Raw genomic sequence first — 17973 nt, forward strand, 5'->3', positions numbered from 1 at the left:
ATGAGTTGCCATTGCTATTGGGAAAAGGAGCTATGGGTGGTGACCTCTCTCTTTCTCCAAACCACTCTTCCATTTGCCCACTTTGGACAATTGATTCTGATCTCCCTGGGCCCACTGTACACTGGAGAGCCTAGTCCCGTCTGTTTCATGCTTCACGGTGTTGTAGGCTCCTCCTGCCTCTCAAGTAGAATCGTCTCCTTCTTGATCCCTTTTCATCTGGGAGGGGAACCTGCAATGCTCCCCTTGAGATTGAGACTTCTGCTGCTCTGCAGCTAGGACAGAGCTTGATACGTAAGTAGTCTAGATGGCAGCAAACCCTTCCCCCACCTCCCCTCACCCTCCTCCCTGGGGGTATGGTGCTGGCATGTTTGAAGTCCTGTGAGAGCTGCTTGTTGCTCTTTTTTTCCTCCAGATTTGAGATCCATCTCTGGGACAGGACAAGAACCAGAATGTATGTTGTTCCTGTGGTGTTCAGTAGAGATGGGGGTGCGGTGCATCAACCCATCCAAGGCACACATCTCTGGTTTCTTCCTGAGCCCAGGTGCTCTCAAGCCTTGTGTCATGTCTGGGCAGAGAGCTCTCTTCCCACAACTGCCCTGATACATGGATCTTGCAGTCTTTTCCTGCCCCCAAGGTATTCTTGTGCCTGAGTTTTTTGAGGGGAAGTAACTGAAATAGGGCATTTTGGCCTGGTCTGAAGGACCTTGATGGATTATTCAAGTGTGGCCTAAGTGGGATCTGATGAATAGAGCTCATCCTATTGGGCTTTCCTTGCAGGTCACTTTCCTCCATGAAGAAGGGAGGCCTGAGAGTCTGACGGAAATGACCCTGGAGCCCAGTAGTGCAGGCAGAGTCCAGAGAAAATCTGCTAAGGTGGCAGTCTATTACCTTCATGAGCTAGCTAATGAAGAGCTGGCCAAGGAGTGGCCTAAGAAAAAGGTTCTACAGGACCTCGTCCCAGATGATCGGAAGGTATAAGGCTTTAGGTGGGGACTGTATTGGCAAAAAGTCTTGCACAATAGAAGAATCGTGCACTGGCCCCTAGGAGATGGCACTTTATAGTGCTTTCTGGTTCCAGGCAGTGGGCCAATAGTACTTGATTGGGTGCAGAAAGAGCTGATTTATGACACAATATAAAATGGGGTATACCTGGCTAGGCAGTAGTACTGCTGAAAAGGATTTGGGGATTATAGTGGCTCACAGATTGAACATGAGTCATCAGTGTGATGAACTTGCAAAAAATGCAGATATTCTTAGAAGACTGCTATTACTACATCCATGAGTAGTTGCAGACACTGAAATCGGAGAATATTGCCTAGCCAGTACACTAGGAGTGATACTCACACGCTTCCCTCATAGCCCCTGCCATGACTATATAAGGGTGGCACTTCTCAGATCCCCATAATTTCCTTCTCACTGCCCAGAGCTAGTCAGAGTGCTCCGTGTGGTGTTTCTTCACATTGATTTTCATGTCTCAGTCTTCTGAGATTTAGTTGTAAATAGTTATAGTAGTTTGTTAGCTAGTAGTACCTTAGTTAGAATAGTGAGTTAGATTAAATAGCTTGTTTTTTCTGGTGGAATGCCTTCGTCAGGATTCAAGCACTGTCTGTCGTGTAGGGTGGCTCTTCCTAATAGTGATTCCCCGCACATAGTGTTTATTGTGCTTGGGAGAGGTGCTTCGTCTGCAAGTCTTCAAGAAAAAAACACAGGTGTCAAGGGACTTGGCACTCGAGCAGCACCTGATGGGGCAGGCCAGAAGGCCTGCATCAGCACCAGAAATAGTATCAGCTCCTCAGACATCATCAGAGCCACAACAAGATGATGATCCTTGTCCAGACTCTGAGGAAGAGGGATTGTTGACTGTTACTCAGGCCCACTGAGAAAAAGGACCAATAAAACAGACTGTAGTCACTCCAGATTTCGGGGAGCATCATCTTCCTTTGCCAGAATCCGTGCACACTGGCACCATGACTCTTCAGGTATGTGTGGTGGAACTGGGCCTTCTGCCTGTCCTCTGGTACCAGGCAACATCAACTTGAGGCTGTACTGTTGACTCTGGCTTTGTCCATTGAGTCCAGTAGTGATGGCATTGTCATTAGAGTGTCCACCCTCTGGCATACCAGGCAGTATCAGATCTGCTATGCCTTTTTGGTTCCCGATTCTCCAGTTATCTAGGAACATTCAGCTGCTGTGACTTTCTCAGTAATGACCCCACCATCAGGGTTAATTACACAGGTGTCCAGGTGCCTTCACCGGTGCCAAGGGGTTCATTAGCAGAGCAGTCAGCTTCGGCACCAACAGCGATCATCATGCAAACCATGTCATGAGGATTGGTACTGACCCCAGCATCGATGCCTCATTTTGGCATCGGTACTAAGAGAGGGTGCATTGCCTCTGCTAGTCTTCAGAGCACCAACTTATTTACTGGCCTCGGGACTGATGTTACCGCCATGTTGGACCTCCAAGGAGGCTGGATGGTGGCTTGCCCCTTGGGGGTTGCTCCCCCTTAACTCTGGATGATTCTGGGTATTCATCTAGGACACGCTCAAGGTCATCATCCTCCCCATTCCTTTGTCTTTCAAATGCCAGTGTAGAGACAGCCCAGACCACCTGCTGATACCAGGATTTTTTCCCTGCTGCAGAGAAAGGAGCTCTTGGCCCCCTGTTTACTGGCCACTGATTCCTTGCCCATCACCATCGTGGAGTCCAGGTGATGTTCTTGTTCCTTAAGGTCCCAATCTTCAACCCGCTCCAGGGCGAGATCACCCAACAAATCCATGGCATCACCTCCCCAGCCACCTACATAAGAACAGCCATACTGGGTCACATTAAAGGTCCATCTAGCTCAATATCCTGTTTTCCGGCAGCGCTCAGTGCCAGCTGCCCAGGTGCAAATTTAGGTGGAGGATGACCCCTCAGAACCTGTGCAGCCTCAGACACATGCGCAGGGTCTGGTATTGCGCTGAAAGGCCAGTGAACCCCCTTCCTTAGTCCTCATCATCACCGGATGACGCCTGAGTACCAGATGCTTCCTTTCCAGTACCTGAGGACTTCTGGGCACATCAGGAGCTCCTTAGACAATTGGCTTCAGCCTTGGGTATATCAGACTGAATTGGTGCAGGAAAATACTCACAAGTTAGTGGACATTCTTCTGTCCTCAACCCAGGGGGAGTAGCTCGCCCTATTAGCAAAGCACTGTTGCAATCTGTCATGACCTTGTGGAACACCCTTTGACAACTATGGCAAAGCATATGGGCAAGTGTTATGTCCCTATTCAGGGATTCAAGTATTTTTATTCACATTCTGCTCCTAACTTGCTTGTTGTGACAGCAGCCAATGAGAGATTGAATCAAGAAAGGTACAAGTCCATGCCCCAAGACAGAGGTAAAGAGGTTTGGTCTCATGGGCGGAAAGATTTATTCAACTTCCTCCTTAAAAATGTAAATTGCAAACCAGCAGGCACTGCTCTCCAAATATAATTTTATGAACTGGGACTCTGTAGCCAAGTTCACAGACAAATTACCAACTCCTTTCGAGAGGAGTTCAAGGCATTTGTTGCGAAGGGCCATCTGGTGGTTAAGACATGTTTTCTGTTGGTCCTGGACTTAGCTGTTATGGCTACCAAAGTATTTGCTTCAGTGGTCACAATAAGAAGAGCACCATGGTTGCAGAATTCAGGAATAACACCAGAGGCTTCTACGCTCTGTCGTATATATCTTCTTATGGTCAATGTATATTCTAAGACAAGTTGGTTGAGACTTTATGTTCATTTAATTCGCAAGCAACTCTGTACTCTTAGGCCTAGTTCTTAGCTCCCTGCAAAATCATTTGGCTGCAATCTCAGCTTTCTATCCTCTCATCCAATGAAAGTCAATATTCTCAGACCCTATGATGATGATGATGATTTTTTTAAAGGTATTGTTCACCTTTTTCCACCAGTGAAGGAAACTGTGCCATTGTGGGAACTTAATATGGTGGTGGCAGCACTCCATTTGAGCTGATAACATGCTCATTGGCTCTCCTCTTCCAGAAGAGACCTTCTTTATGACTATAAAATCCTCAAGAAAAATCAGCAATACACAAGCTTTAATGGCAGATCCTCCAGACACTCAATTCTTCAAGAACAAGGTGTCTTTAAGATCACACTCAAAATTTTTGTCCAAAGTGGTATCTGTTTCACCTTAATTGGGTTATTTTCTTACCTATATTTTTTCCCAAACCATGTTCAGGAGTGAAGGAACAACATGTACATACCTTAGAGATCAGATGGTGCTTATCATTCTATTTAGAAAGGGCTAAGCCACTTTGTACGTTATTTCGATTCTGTGCTGAGCAGATGAAAGGATAACTGGTCTCTGCTCAGACTTTTTCCAAGTAGATAACTGCCTGTATTACCTTGGCTTATGGAGTTCCTCAGATGATGCCAGCGTAGTCATTACAGTTTTATCCAACAGGAGCTCAAGTGACATCAATTGCGTTTCTTAGCAATGTCTCCATATTGGATATTTGCAGGGCTGCTACAACGTCTTCTAGTCATACTTATGCTATCACCCTGGCATCAAGATCTGATGCAAACTTTAAGACAGTTCTGCAGTCACTGTTTAAATAGAATCCAAGCCCCACCTCCTGCTGAAATTGCTTGTGAGTCACCTGAGAGGAATCTGTCTGCACCCTTGAAGAAGAAAAGACTGGTTTCAGAGTAGCAGCAGTGTTAGTCTGTATTCGCAAAAAAGAAAAGTAGTACTTGTGGCACCTTAAAGACTAACAAATTTATTTGAGCATAAGCTTTCATGAGCTACATCCGATGAAGTGAGCTGTAGCTCACGAAAGCTTATGCTCAAATAAATTTGTTAGTCTCTAAGGTGCCACAAGTACTCCTTTTCTTTTTTGAAGAAAAGACTGTTTTTTATCTGTGTGGTAACTGTTCTTCGAGATGTGGATGCAGACTTGTATTTTACAACCCACCGTCTGAATCTGAGTCTGCAGCTGGGATTTCAGGGCAATGGAACTGAGGGGGGAGGGAGGGGTCAGAGTGCTGCCACTCTTATGTAACCATAGGAGGGGTTATGACAGTGCATGAGTTCCACCCCATGGCAAAATTCTCCAACTTTGGTGCATTGGACACCTGCACACTTGATTGGAATACATATCTCCACCCATATCTTGAAGAACAACAGTTGTGGGACAGATAAGTAACAATCTTTTCTGATCTGCTTGTGAGGCCTCAGCTGGAATATGTCCAGTCTTGGGCACCACATTTTTAAGAAAAATTTGGACATAATAGAGAGATCCCAGAGATGAACAAACAAAAACAAAAGAGGTAGAATTAGAAAACTTGATTTGTGAAGAAGGTTGAAAAAATTGGAACATTGGTTTAGTTTTGAGCACCCTACCCTTAGTTTAGGTGCCCCTATTTACTAGGATCTTCAGTACTAGCAGAGAAAGGTTATGAACTGATCCCAAGGCTGGGAGTTGATTTTTCACACGAGCGTAATAACCACTGGAACAATTTACCCCAAGGTTGTGGCGATTCTCCATCACTGACCATTTTTTTTCAATCAAGATTGGATGTTTTTTCTGAAAGATCTGCTCTAGGAATCATTTTGGAGAAGTTCTATGGCCTGTGTTTATACAGGAGATCAAACTAGATGATCATAGTGGTCACTTCTGGTCTTAGAATCTATGAATTTAGGTGGGGGGTGGGAGGAAAACATGAAAACAATTTTAAATATGTAAAAAGATTGTATAAAGAGAATGATGATAAGTTGTTCTCCATGTCCACTGAAGGTAGGACAAGAAGAAATCAGCTTAGTTTGCAGTAAGGGAGATTCAGGTTAGATATGAGGAAAAACTTTCCAACTCTAAGAATAGTTAAGCACTGGAACAGGGAGGTTGTAGAATGCCTACCCTTAGGGGTTTTTAGGAACAGGTTAAACAAATACTTGTCCCAGATGGTACTTGGCCCTGTCTCAGCACAGGGGGAATGGACTAGATGACCTCTTAAGATCCCTTTGAGGTCTACTTTTGTGTGATTTCTGTGAGGGAGAGGGGCCCAGGTCCTACTCTTTTATGTAACTGAGGGTGGGAGAAATCACTCCAGTGTGAGTTTGGGGGAGGTTTTGGATGGTAGGAGTGGGGTGGGGTGGGGACTTAGCTAAGCTTGTGGAGAGTCACTCAGTGGTGCTGGGGAAGGTTATTCATTGAGTTTCACTGTTAGATTGGCAGGGAAGTTTACTACAAGGGAAGTGTCTACTGTGGGAAAACAGCCGTAAAACTTTAGAGGAACATGCCTGATCCTGTGTGTAGCCATCCTGCCATCTAACTTCAGATTTTGTTTCTATTCTTCTGTCTCAGCTGAAATACACCCGGCCTGGACTGCCCACATTTAGTCAGGATGTGTTGTGCAAGTGGAAATCGGAGATAAAGATGTACCGAAGGGTCCACTGTCCAAACCAGGTAACCAACCCCCAGTCCTTTCTAAAGCACTAAAGAGACCAAGTCCAAGGACCTTAGAAAAATAATTGAGTCTGGCCAGGCTGTGCAGCAATGAGTTGAGAGACTTCCACAAGGCCAAAATCAAGCTTCATCTCTGTGTCCGGAGGAATCAAACACTACTTGCTCTCAGGGTGAATATCTGTCAGTTTCCCACTGAGATTCTGGATGTGCCTGGGCAACATTTAGGTTGCTTCTTAAGAGACGATCCTCTGGTGTTATGGCTAGAAAAATCCAGTGGGGAACTATTGGGTCCGTTGATGGACACTGTTAGTGTCTCTCCAAAGGCGAGTAAGAACTGAGTGGGCATTAGTCCATTGCCTAGAAACCATCACTTAATGTTGAGAATCTTGCAAATTCCACCTGGACTTTCCAGAGCGAGGCTATTGAGGGGTTAGAGAAGCCTCTCTGACTGCAGGCAGAGCCCTGGTATTTTCTAGATCCTTGTTGGCTGGGCTTTAGGTCTGGGTTTAGTATGGACACTGCACTGGTCTCTCTGGTTAGTGATGGATGAAGGCCAGAAATCCATGCTGATTCTGTTCAGTATGACAGCATCCTACAATATTATCATACCCGTGGCCGCCTGGACTATGGGACTCCTCATAGAAGAGAAATGTCTCTACTTCCCTGTCAGAGATCCTTGGAAAGTGTTGGGAAATGCTCATCCATGCCCAAGGACTCCAGTAAGGAATCCTGGAGAGTTGTATTCCCAGCCCTCCTATATCTGAGGCCACTTGGAGGTTTAGAGATGCAGTTTGGATATGGTGTCATCATTATGTCTTTTCATTGGATCTAGACCATACATCCCTGCTTTCCCAGTGTCTGAGGTAGGGGCTTGAATGACAGTGAGCTGGCTGAGGTTCATGACAAATAAGAAACAGGTGATACTGCATGGGGGAACTACTAAAGCATATGTGGTTGTGTGCGGGAGCTGTCCTATAGTATGAGGCTTTCCCCACATTTGTCATGAGGTTCGCAGCCTACAGGGACTGCTGAAGTGCCAGTGGTTTTGGAACAAATTGATCACCAGGACCAGATGGTATTCACTCAAGATTTTTGAAGGAACTTAAATATGAAATTGCAGAATTACTAACTGTGGTATGTAACCATCACTTAAATCAGCAATTAAAGACCGGTAAGCCTAAGTTCAGTACCAGGCAAACTGGTTGAAACTATTGGGGAATAGAATTATCAGAGACACAGATGAACATGGTATGTTGGGGAAGAGCCAACACAGCTTTTGTAAATGGAAATCATAAGAACATAACAACGGCTGTACTGGGTCAGACCAAAGGTCCATTCAGCCCAGTATCCTGTCTACTGACAGTGGCCAATGCCAGGTGCCCTAGAGTGAGTGAACCTAACAGGTAATGATCAAGTGATCTCTCTCCTGCCCTCCATCTCCACCCTTTGACAAACAGAGGCTATGGGCACCATTCCTTACCCATCCTGGCTAATAGCCATTAATGGACTTAACCTCCATGAATTATCCAGTTCTCTTTTTAAACCCTATTATAGTCCTAGCCTTCACAACCTCCTCAGGCAAGGAGTTCCACTGGTTGACTGTCTGCTGAGTGAAGAAGAACTTCCTTTTATTTATTTTAAACCTGCTGCCCATTAATTTCATTTGGTGGCCCCTAGTTCTTATATTATGAGAACAAGTAAATAACTTTTCCTTATCCACTTTCTCCACCCCACTCATGATTTTATATATCTCTATCATATCCCCCCTTATCATGCCTCACTAAGCAGTCATGAGGTAAGAGAGAAGGTCCTCCATGGATCAGTAACTGGTTAAAAGATAGGAAACAAGGGATATGAAAAAAAGGTCATTTTTCACAGTGAAGAGAGGTAAATAGCAAGGTACCCTAAGGATCTGTACTGGGACCAGTGCTGTTTAACATATTCATAAATGATCTGGAAAAATGCGTAAACAGTGAGGTGACAAAGTTTGCAGACACTATAGAATTACTGAAGATAGCGAAGTCCAGTGCTGATTGTGAAGAGTTTACAAAGGGATCTCACAAAACTGAATGACTGGGTAAGAAAATGTCAGATGAAATTCAGTGTTGATAAATGCAAAGTAATGCACATTAGATAATATAATCCCAACTATACATACAAAAGGATGGGATCTAAATTAGCTGTTACCACTCAAGAAAGAAAGAGAACTTGGAGTCATTGTGGATAGTTCTCTGAAAACATCCACTCAATGTGCAGCAGCAGTCAAAAAAGCGAACAGAATGTTAGGACACATTAGAAAAGGTATTGATAATTAAACAGACATGGTACAGCCTCGCCTTGAACACCGCATGCAGATCTGTTCGCCCATCTCAAGAGATGTATTAGAATTGGAAAAAGTACAGAGAAGGGCAACAAACCTGATGGGGGGTACGGAACAGCTTCCGTATGATGTGAAATTAGTGAGTCTGGGACTATGCAGCTTGGAAAAGAGACGACTGAGCAGGTAGGGTCAGGGCTATAAAACCCTGAATGGGGTGGAGAGGACAGTGATGAGGGAAGTGTTGTTTACCCCATCACGTAACTCGCGCTCCAAGCTGTCTTGCAGTGGCTCAAGAGCATGGGTACCAACCTTAGGGCAGACTGTTAAGAAACAGGACACAAATCCCAAATTGGTTGAGAGTTCTATATTTAGGTTTCACCAACCAATTATCAAGTGTATACTCCTCAAGAGCGATAACAGCATCACAGTGGAGTCTCAGACAGTCCCCTTGGGTACTTCCATCTGTCTTGCCACCCAAGTAAGCTTACCTTTGTGATAGATGATCCCTTCCATCAAAGATAACAGCCATGTTAGTCTGTATTCGCAAAAAAGAAAAGAAGTACTTGTAGCACCTTAGAGACTAACAAATTTATTAGAGCATAAGCTTTCGTGAGCTACAGCTCACTTCATCGGATGCATTCAGTGGCAAATATAGTGGGGAGATTTTATATACGCAGAGAACATGAAACAATGGGTGTTACCATACAAACTGTAACAAGAGTGATCAGGAAAGGTGAGCTATTACCAGCAGGAGAGCGTGGCCGGGGGGGGGGGGGGGGCGGGATGATCCTTTTGTAGTGATAATCAAGGTGGGCCATTTCCAGCAGTTGACAAGAACAGTATGGAGGGAAATAGATTTACTTTGTGTAATGACACATCCACTCCCAGTCTTTATTCAAGCCTAAGTTAATTGTATCCAGTTTGCAAATTAATTCCAATTCAGCAGTTTCTTGTTGCAGTCTGTTCTTGAAGTTTTTTGTTGAATTGCCACTTTTAGGTCTGTAATCGAGTGACCAAAGAGATTGAAGTGTTCTCCGACTGGTTTTTGAATGTTATAATTCTTGACATCTGATTTGTGTACATTTATTCTTTTACGTAGAGACTATTCAGTTTGACCAATGTACATGGCAGAGTGGTGTTGCGGGCACATGATGACCTATATCACATTGGTAGATATGCAGGTGAACGAGCCTCTGATAGTGTAGCTGATGTGATTAGGCCCTATGATGGTGTCCCCTGAATAGATATGTGGAGACAGTTGGCAATGGGCTTTGTTGCAAGGATAGGTTCCTGGATTAGTGTTTTTGTTGTGGTGTGTGGTTGCTGGTGAGTACTTGCTTCAGGTTGGGGAGCTATCTGTAAACAAGGACTGGCCTGTCTCCCAAGATCTGTGAGAGTGATGGGTCGTCCTTCAGGATAGGTTGTAGATCCTTGGTGATGAGTTGGAGAAGTTTTAGTTGGGGGCTGAAGGTGATGGCTAGTGGCGTTCTGTTATTTTCTTTGTTGGGCCTGTCCTGTAGTCGGTAACTTCTGGGTACTCTTCTGGCTCTGTCAATCTGTTTCTTCACTTCAGCAGGTGGGTATTGTAGTTGTAAGAACGCTTGATAGAGATCCTGTAGGTGTGTGTCTCTGTCTGAGGGGTTGGAGCAAATGCGGTTATATCATAGAGTTTGGCTGTAGACAATGGATCGTGTGGTGTGGTCTGGATGAAAGCTGAAGGCATGTAGGTAGGCATAGGGGTCAGTAGGTTTCCGATATAGGGTGGTGGTGATGTGACCATCTCTTATTAGCACCGTAGTGTCCAGAAAGTGGATCTCTTGTGTGGACTGTTCCAGGCTGAGGTTGATGGTGGGATGGAAATTGTTGAAATCATGGTGGAATTCCTCAAGGGCTTCTTTTCCATAGGTCCAGATGATGAAGATGTCATCAATGTAGCGCAAGTAGAGTAGGGGCATTAGGGGACCCGAGCTGAGGAAGTATTGTTCTAAGTCAGCCATAAAAATGTTGGCATACTGTGGGGCCATGTGGGTATCCATAGCAGTGCTGCTGATTTGAAGGTATACATTGTCCCCAAATGTGAAATAGTTATGGATGAGGACAAAGTCACAAAATTAAGCCACCAGGTTTGCCAGAACATTATCGGGGATACTGTTCCTGACAGCTTGTAGTCCATCTTTGTGTGGAATATTGGTGTAGAGGGCTTTTACATCTATAATGGCTAGGATGGTGTTTTTAGGAAGATCACCAATGGATTATAATTTCCTCAGGAAGTCAGTGGTGTCTTGAAGATAGCTGGGAGTGCTGGTAGCGTAGGGCCTGAGGAGGGAGTCAACATAGCCAGACAATCCTGCTGTCAGGGTGCCAATGCCTGAGATGATGGGGCGTCCAGGATTTCCAGGTTTATGGATCTTGGGTAGCAGATAGAATACCCCAGGTTGGGGTTCCAGGGGTGTGTCTGTGCGGATTTGTTCTTGTGCTTTTTCAGGGAGTTTCTTGAGCAGATGTAGTTTCTTTTGGTAACCCTCAGTGGGATCAGAGGGTAATGGCTTGTAGAAAGTGGTGTTGGAGAGCTGCCTAGTAGCCTCTTGTTCGTATTCCGACCTATTCATGATGACAACAGCACCTCCTTTGTCAGCCTTTTTGATTCTGATGTCAGAGTTGTTTCTGAGGCTGTGGATGGCATTGTGTTCTACACGGCTGAGGTTATGGGGCAAGTGATGTTGCTTTTCCACAATTTCAGCCCGTGCATGTCGGCAGAGGCACTCTATGTAGAAGTCCAGTCTGTTGTTTTGACCTTCCGGAGGAGTCCACCCAGAATCCTTCCTTTTGTAGTGTTGGTAGGAAGGTCTCTATGGGTTAGTATGTTGTTCAGAGGTGTGTTGGAAATATTCCTTGAGTTGGAGACGTCAAAAATAGGATTCTAGATCACCACAGAACTGTTTCATGTTTGTGGGGGTGGAGGGGCAGAAGGAGAGGCCCCAAGATAAGCATGGACCGGAGCCCAGAATCTAGGCTCCTTCCACTGTGCAGGGCCCTTGAGCCTGGGCTCCAGCCCAAACCCAGAAGTCTACACTGCAGTGAAACAGCCCCGCAGCCCGAGTCAGCTGGCATGTGACAGCCGTGGGTGTCAGGCTATGTCTACACAGCAATTAATGTCCTTTATGGCTAACCCAGGCTAAGAACTGGGAATCATTTTCATATGTTTCATAATCCTTTCTCCTTATGGTATGTCTACACAGCAATGTAAGCCTTGGGTTAGTGGGATTTGAGTCAGCTGACCCATGTTAGGAACTTTGGGCTTGAGCGTCTACACTGCATTTTAACTCTAGGTTAAGGATTTTCTGACCCATGTTTGAACCTAGGGCTCTGGTGTCCACAATGCTGTGCACAGATTTGAGTCAAAGGAACCCAGTCCCAAAGTGCCTAGTCCCCCCCCCGCCCCCGTCCCCGTGTGAACACTCTAGCCCTATGAAAGTGGTGCACGGTGGGAAAACTCTACTGCCCACCCTGTTTCCTAACTGGCACAATACTGTTGATGGGACTCAGGTGCCCCAAAGAGCACATGATACATAAACTGCATATTTAGTTCCTTTGATTGCTGTCTCAGTAGAATGATGGCAGTTTGAGAAGGGTATATACTGAACTTGCACAGCACCACTCAGGTTTGGCCCAGCCACCACTCCATCATGATGGGGAGGCTGCCAGGTCAGATTTGAGCCTCTGCTCTTCCAGGGGGGCTAGAGTAATCCAAAAGGAAAAGTGAAAATACCACTACGGTCCATGAAAGGGGCCATGTCCCTACAGCCTCATGCAGGGCAAAGACCAGTAGTCTGAGGAAGAAAGTCTGGGCTCCTTATCCCTTGTGTGTCCATACAAACCAAGTCTGAGTCCCAGAATGCTGGAAATAAAAGTAAGGAAAAACTGATCCCTCTGTTTCTTCAGAGGGCTCAGGATGCTCTCAAAGTTTTACCAGCAGATAGATCTTGTTTCTTGGGGCCAAGGAGTTCAGCACTAGTTCTCTTTGCTCCTGAAAGCCACCCACAGACTGTGCCTGAGCCAGTATTCTCCCTTTTAAGGACCCACTGTTCTCCAGGACCCATAGGCCTTACAGCTGCAACAGGTTGGGATTGTTTGAACCCAGAGGAGCTCTTTAACTCCTCCTCGACTGGGATGGGGCTGCCCCACCATAATCCTTTCTCTGCAGTGGATCTTGCTGTAGTTTTTTTTAGGGCTCTATCATCAACATACCTTGGAATATTATAATGTTCTGCATGTGTGGTTACCCTCAGAAATGGTGGATGACCCAGTGCAGCAGCCACTGCTCCAGCAGCATTTTCCACAAGAAGCATGTTGCCCCCTGTGCTCCAGATTCTGCACTGGCTTCCTTGTGAGAACAATTCAAGGTGTTGTGATTGGTGTTCAAAGCACTACGGGGTCTAGACATAGAGGTGCCCCTTTCCCAATGACAGCTGGGGCCATTGAGGTCAGCTGCAGTACTTACCCCATCTGTTAGTGTGGAGGAAGAGTCCTAGACTCTGGTAATTACCCCCACCCATTTCTCTGACAGAGCCCAGGTTTGTGGACCTTCAGGGCATGATGCAAACCCTATCAATGCACTCAGGGATTTAGTAGAATGGGCATCTCTATCAGCAGCTCATTGCTGGCTAGAGTCTTTTTATTTTGTTTGAGATTTGCACACTTGCCCAGAGGTGGGAATTTATTTCATTTACTGGAGTCTTAAACAAATCTATCTGCAGAGGGCTCTCTTCTCCCCATTCCTGTCATGTCTGGTCTTATAAAACTGTACATCCTTTCTTTGCTTTCTCCCTTCTAAGGAAGGACCATTCCAGAAGAAAAAGCATTTCTGTGCATGGGGAACTGATTTCTCAACTGTCTTGCTGACAGCTGTTGCCCTTCTCTCATTTCAGGGCTGTGAGTCTGTATATGGCAGTGTCTCAGGACTCAAATCTCACCTTGGCACCTGCACCTTGGTTTGTACCATTTCTATACAGTCTCTTTCATACGTGCACTCCCACTGTATTGTTCCTCAGATACCTGCATATCAGAGTCATTGGCCTGCTGGACCCTTGTCTGTCAATGTTCTTTAGAATCATAGAATATCAGGGTCGGAAGGGACCTCAGGAAATCATCTAGTCCCACCCCCTGCTCAAAGCAGGACCAATTCCCAACTAAATTATCCCAGCCAGGGCTTTGACAAGCCAGACCTTAAAAGCCACTAAGGAAGGAGATTCCACCACCTCCCTAGGTAACCCATTCCAGTGCTTCACCACCCTCCTAGTGAAAAAGTTTTTCCTAATATCCAACCTAAACCGCCCCCACTGCAACTTGAGACCATTACTCCTTGTTCTGTCATCTGCTACCACTGAGAACAGTCTAGATCCATCCTCTTTGGAACCCCCTTTCAGGTAGTTTGAAAGCAGCTATCAAATCCCCCCTCATTCTTCTTTTCCGCAGGCTAAACAATCCCAGTTCCCTCAGCCTCTCCTCATAAGTCATGTGTTCCAGTCCCCTAATTATTTTTGTTGCCCACCTCTGGATGTTTTCCAATATTTACATATCCTTCTTGTAGTGTGGGGCCCAAAACTGGACACACTACTCCAGATGAGGCCTCACCAATGTCGAATAGAGGGGAACAATCACGTCTCTCAATCTGCTGGCAATGCCCCTACTTATACAGCCCAAAATAGCATTCTTGGCAACAAGGGCACACTGTTGACTCGTATCCAGCTTCTCATCCATTGTAACTCCTAGGTCCTTAGCTCCTTAGGGTCTTAATAGCCCCTTGTCCACAGTTTCTGACTGCCTCACCACGTCTTAATGGATCCGCATCACAGATGCGCTGTGAGGCAGTAAGGCTGTATATCCCTTGCATCTGTACCTGAGTCACTATCCTGCCTGCAATCCCATGGCTACAAGAGCACCTTTACCAGATACTCCCCCTGTGTGAGACCTGCAAGGCCTCCAGCAGTGATGGAGGTTACTTGAGGAGTAGCTGGAGCTGGTTCCACCCTCATTCTCTCAGCGTGCACTTGGGCATCAGTGTCTGTGCTGCTGTGGCCTGAGTGCTCGCCCTCTGGGATGAGTTAAGGGATTTTGTGCTCTGTCTCCTCACTGCTGGATCACGTCTGGCCATGCCTTGGGTGCAAGGTCTGGGCCTTTCAGCGTCACTGGGCAGAGAGGAGGGTGGTGTCTGGTGATGTGTTTTCTGTTTTGGTGGCAGGGAGACTTTGTGGCTGGGAAATACAAGTGTCTCCTGTGTGAGAAGGAATTCATATCGGAGAGCGGGGTCAAGTATCACATCAACTCTGTGCATGCTGAGGTGAGAAGAGCGTGGTGCCCTGCCCCCTTCAAAGGGATGGGGGAAAAGTGCCATGTCTTAGCCCTTGTCCCATGCTGCTGCCACTCTTTTTTTTTTTTTTTTTTTTTTTTTCATTTTGCCAGCACCTTCCATATCCTGCAGTATTAGCCAACCCATTGCAGAATCTAGTGTGCCCCCAGAGAGCAGAATGGAATCTGCCCAGCAACTGGTAAAAATAACACCTTGCTGGCCAGCCTCATTCTTGGATCCCATTTCTCTGCTAATCCCTCCCCTTTGGGGGGTGGTTCCAGTAGTGGAACAGGACAGGCACTGCCATTGTATCTCCTCCCCCAGTACTAACCCTCTGCCTTCTGAACCCTCCAGGACTGGTTTGATGTGAATACCACTAACAAAAAAGGCTTTGAGAAGCTGATGAAAATCCGCCAAAGAGAAGATGAGCAGAGGAAGCAGCGAAAGAAGCGTACCGCAGCCCGGAGCAGAAAGAAAAGGCCTGTAACTGTGTCTACCAAGAAGCTCCTTGGTGCAGGGGCTGAGAAAAGCAGAAGAAGGAGTAAGAGGGGGCGTTCCCAGCTGGTGGACAGTGAGAGCAGGAGCAGCGAGGAGGAGGAGGAGGAGCCCCAAGCTGTACAGAGAGCAGAAACTCCAAAAAACATCCACAAACGGGGCAGGAAATAGATCATTGGAGGCAGAGGAACTAGACAGTCCTAGGAAGCCAGGGGCCCAGGTCATGGCACCGCGGTCACTTCCTCCCATGGACAGCGGCGCTAGCAGTGTATCCAGTGTAGTTTGTGCCCTAGTTACAGGCCGAGTTCAGTTTATGTTAGTTGCTTATTTAGTGATTTTAAATATTTTAGCCTCCATTACAGCTCTCTGCTTTTGTTGTCCTCCTCTTAGGGATCCTCAGCTTTGGTGAGGGCAGGTTTCCTTGATGGAAGAATGTGTCCTTTTATGGGATCTCTAGGACTGGGTGTGCAGGTCTCAGTTGGGGGACAGATTTCCTTTGGGGTAGTGAGTGCAGATCCTGGGCAGTTTCTGGGGTGGGGCACAGATGCTCCGGCTTGATCACCTGCAGCCCAGTGCTATCTCAGGTGCTTAAAGGGCCCGCCTCTGAGACTCAGACACTTGAGTGCAGTCTCCCTTTTAGGTCATTGCCATAAAGCACCATCCCTTTACTACACTAATCTGCAAACTCAGCACTGCCCAGCAGTTTAGGAACCCAGGCTTGCCTGATGGGGTAGGACATCACCCTGTCAAAAGCAGAAGTGTTTGCCGTGGGCTAATGCACCCTTCAGCACCTGCCTCCTTTAAGGCTGAGCACTGACTGGTCAAAAGTGGGGAGGGAGCTCTTCCTCCCGTCTGTGGCTAGAGACCAGCTGTCTGTACCCTTGCATTCCAGAGGCATGTGGCAGCAAACTTGTCTGCCAGCACACTGCAGTCTGGGGATGTGTGAGATCCGTGCAGATGGCTTGTGCTATGTTATAGGTTCACTGTTCATAACAGCCACCTCCCACCTGCAGAATAGAGCTCATACACAGTAGCAAAGCACTGTGTATTGCTGCCATGGGGTGGCCTTGCCCTAATTTGGTGTCCTCCTTCCCTCTCAAGCCGTAATAGGCGCTGCTTCTCCTTGTAAGTGAGCTCTGCAGATGCCCTTTCCCCTGAGCTAGCCACCTTTATTGGGACAAGCCTTATGTAATGAGCCTTCCTGTGTGTTGGTGTCAGGGCTGGAGGTAGGGGGGTCTTGTTTACCTGTTGAATTAAGTTTTAATTTAGCACATGGTGAGTGTTTTGCCATGTTCCACTTGTACAGCAGAGCCAGTTGAGACCCGTAAATGCGCAACATCTCTGGCAGGCATAGGCACCCCCATTCTCTGCTGGGCAGGGACGGGGCCTGCAGGATTTGTGATATCAGACCACATCCCCTGACAGGGAAAACTGCAAGATTTGATGTCTCTTTACCCTCTACTCTCTCTTGTCCTGCTACAGTTCCCTGCCTCAGCTGGCTCTTTAGTTTGATATGTAAGGATTCAGTTAGCAGGATCCGGCACTCAACAGTACCCTTCATGTCTCGCTGCAGTGAAAGCTTCCACCTCGGCCAAAGTTGCTGGTGCTGAAATTCACAGAGGACTCCCTGAGGTGCAGAGGGCACAGACAGGTTTATTTGTGTTTTCTAGCAGTGATGTTCGTTCACCCGTATAATTAAATTGCTTTTGTGGCTGGGGGTAGGACCCAACTCTCCCCAGCCATGGCCATTTTACAGAAGCTATACCCTAATGTGCGTAGAGTGAAGCAAATTACCCCCACCTCTTGCCTAACACCCATGGCGATTGTTGGACTCTGCATGCAATGCTCCATTCTGATCTAGGTGCAGCAGCTGCACTTCATGCTGGGACCTGCAGCTATCATGGATTGCAGTGCTGTATTAAAGAGGCAGGTTTCTGGGCTCTTCTATAGAGGCTGTGAAATTTGTGGTCATAACAGCAGGATCAGGATCGGAACAAAATGAAATAAAATGTCACCAGTGCAAGAATGTGATTTCTTGTTTCTTTGGTGTATAGTGTCTTTAGAATCATCCCCACTTTAGCAGTATGGGGCAGAAGAGTGCAGAGCTACCTGTCTCTGGGCTCGTTGTGGGTGCCAATACGACGCATGCCCTTAACCAGTGAGGCAAAGGGCACTCACTTTCAGTTTTTCAACCACTTTTCTCTATCTAGCACTCCAACCCTCCTCATAGCCTGTTGCATTAATGTAGATTAAATATGTGGGCAGAAAGGAGTTATGAGGAGAGGCTGAGGGAGCTGGGATTGTTTAGTCTGCAGAAGAGAAGAATGAGGGGGGATTTGATAGCTGCTTTCAA

The 17973-nt window shown here is 46.5% G+C and overlaps 1 protein-coding gene across 1 annotated transcript in view; it reads left to right on the forward strand.

Moving 5' to 3' along the window:
• Positions 1 to 17651, forward strand: part of ZNF512 (zinc finger protein 512) — a 48259-nt gene extending 30608 nt beyond the window's left edge. Inside the window, 5 exon segments of the mRNA XM_043509917.1 lie at positions 778 to 972; positions 6355 to 6456; positions 13705 to 13767; positions 15018 to 15116; positions 15480 to 17651. Coding sequence (XP_043365852.1) covers positions 778 to 972; positions 6355 to 6456; positions 13705 to 13767; positions 15018 to 15116; positions 15480 to 15791 — 771 coding nt within the window. The 3' untranslated portion in view covers positions 15792 to 17651.
• Positions 17652 to 17973: the final 322 nt, after the last annotated feature.

This window comes from Dermochelys coriacea, chromosome 3 (assembly GCF_009764565.3).
Source record: "Dermochelys coriacea isolate rDerCor1 chromosome 3, rDerCor1.pri.v4, whole genome shotgun sequence".
NCBI classification, from domain to species: domain Eukaryota; kingdom Metazoa; phylum Chordata; order Testudines; family Dermochelyidae; genus Dermochelys; species Dermochelys coriacea.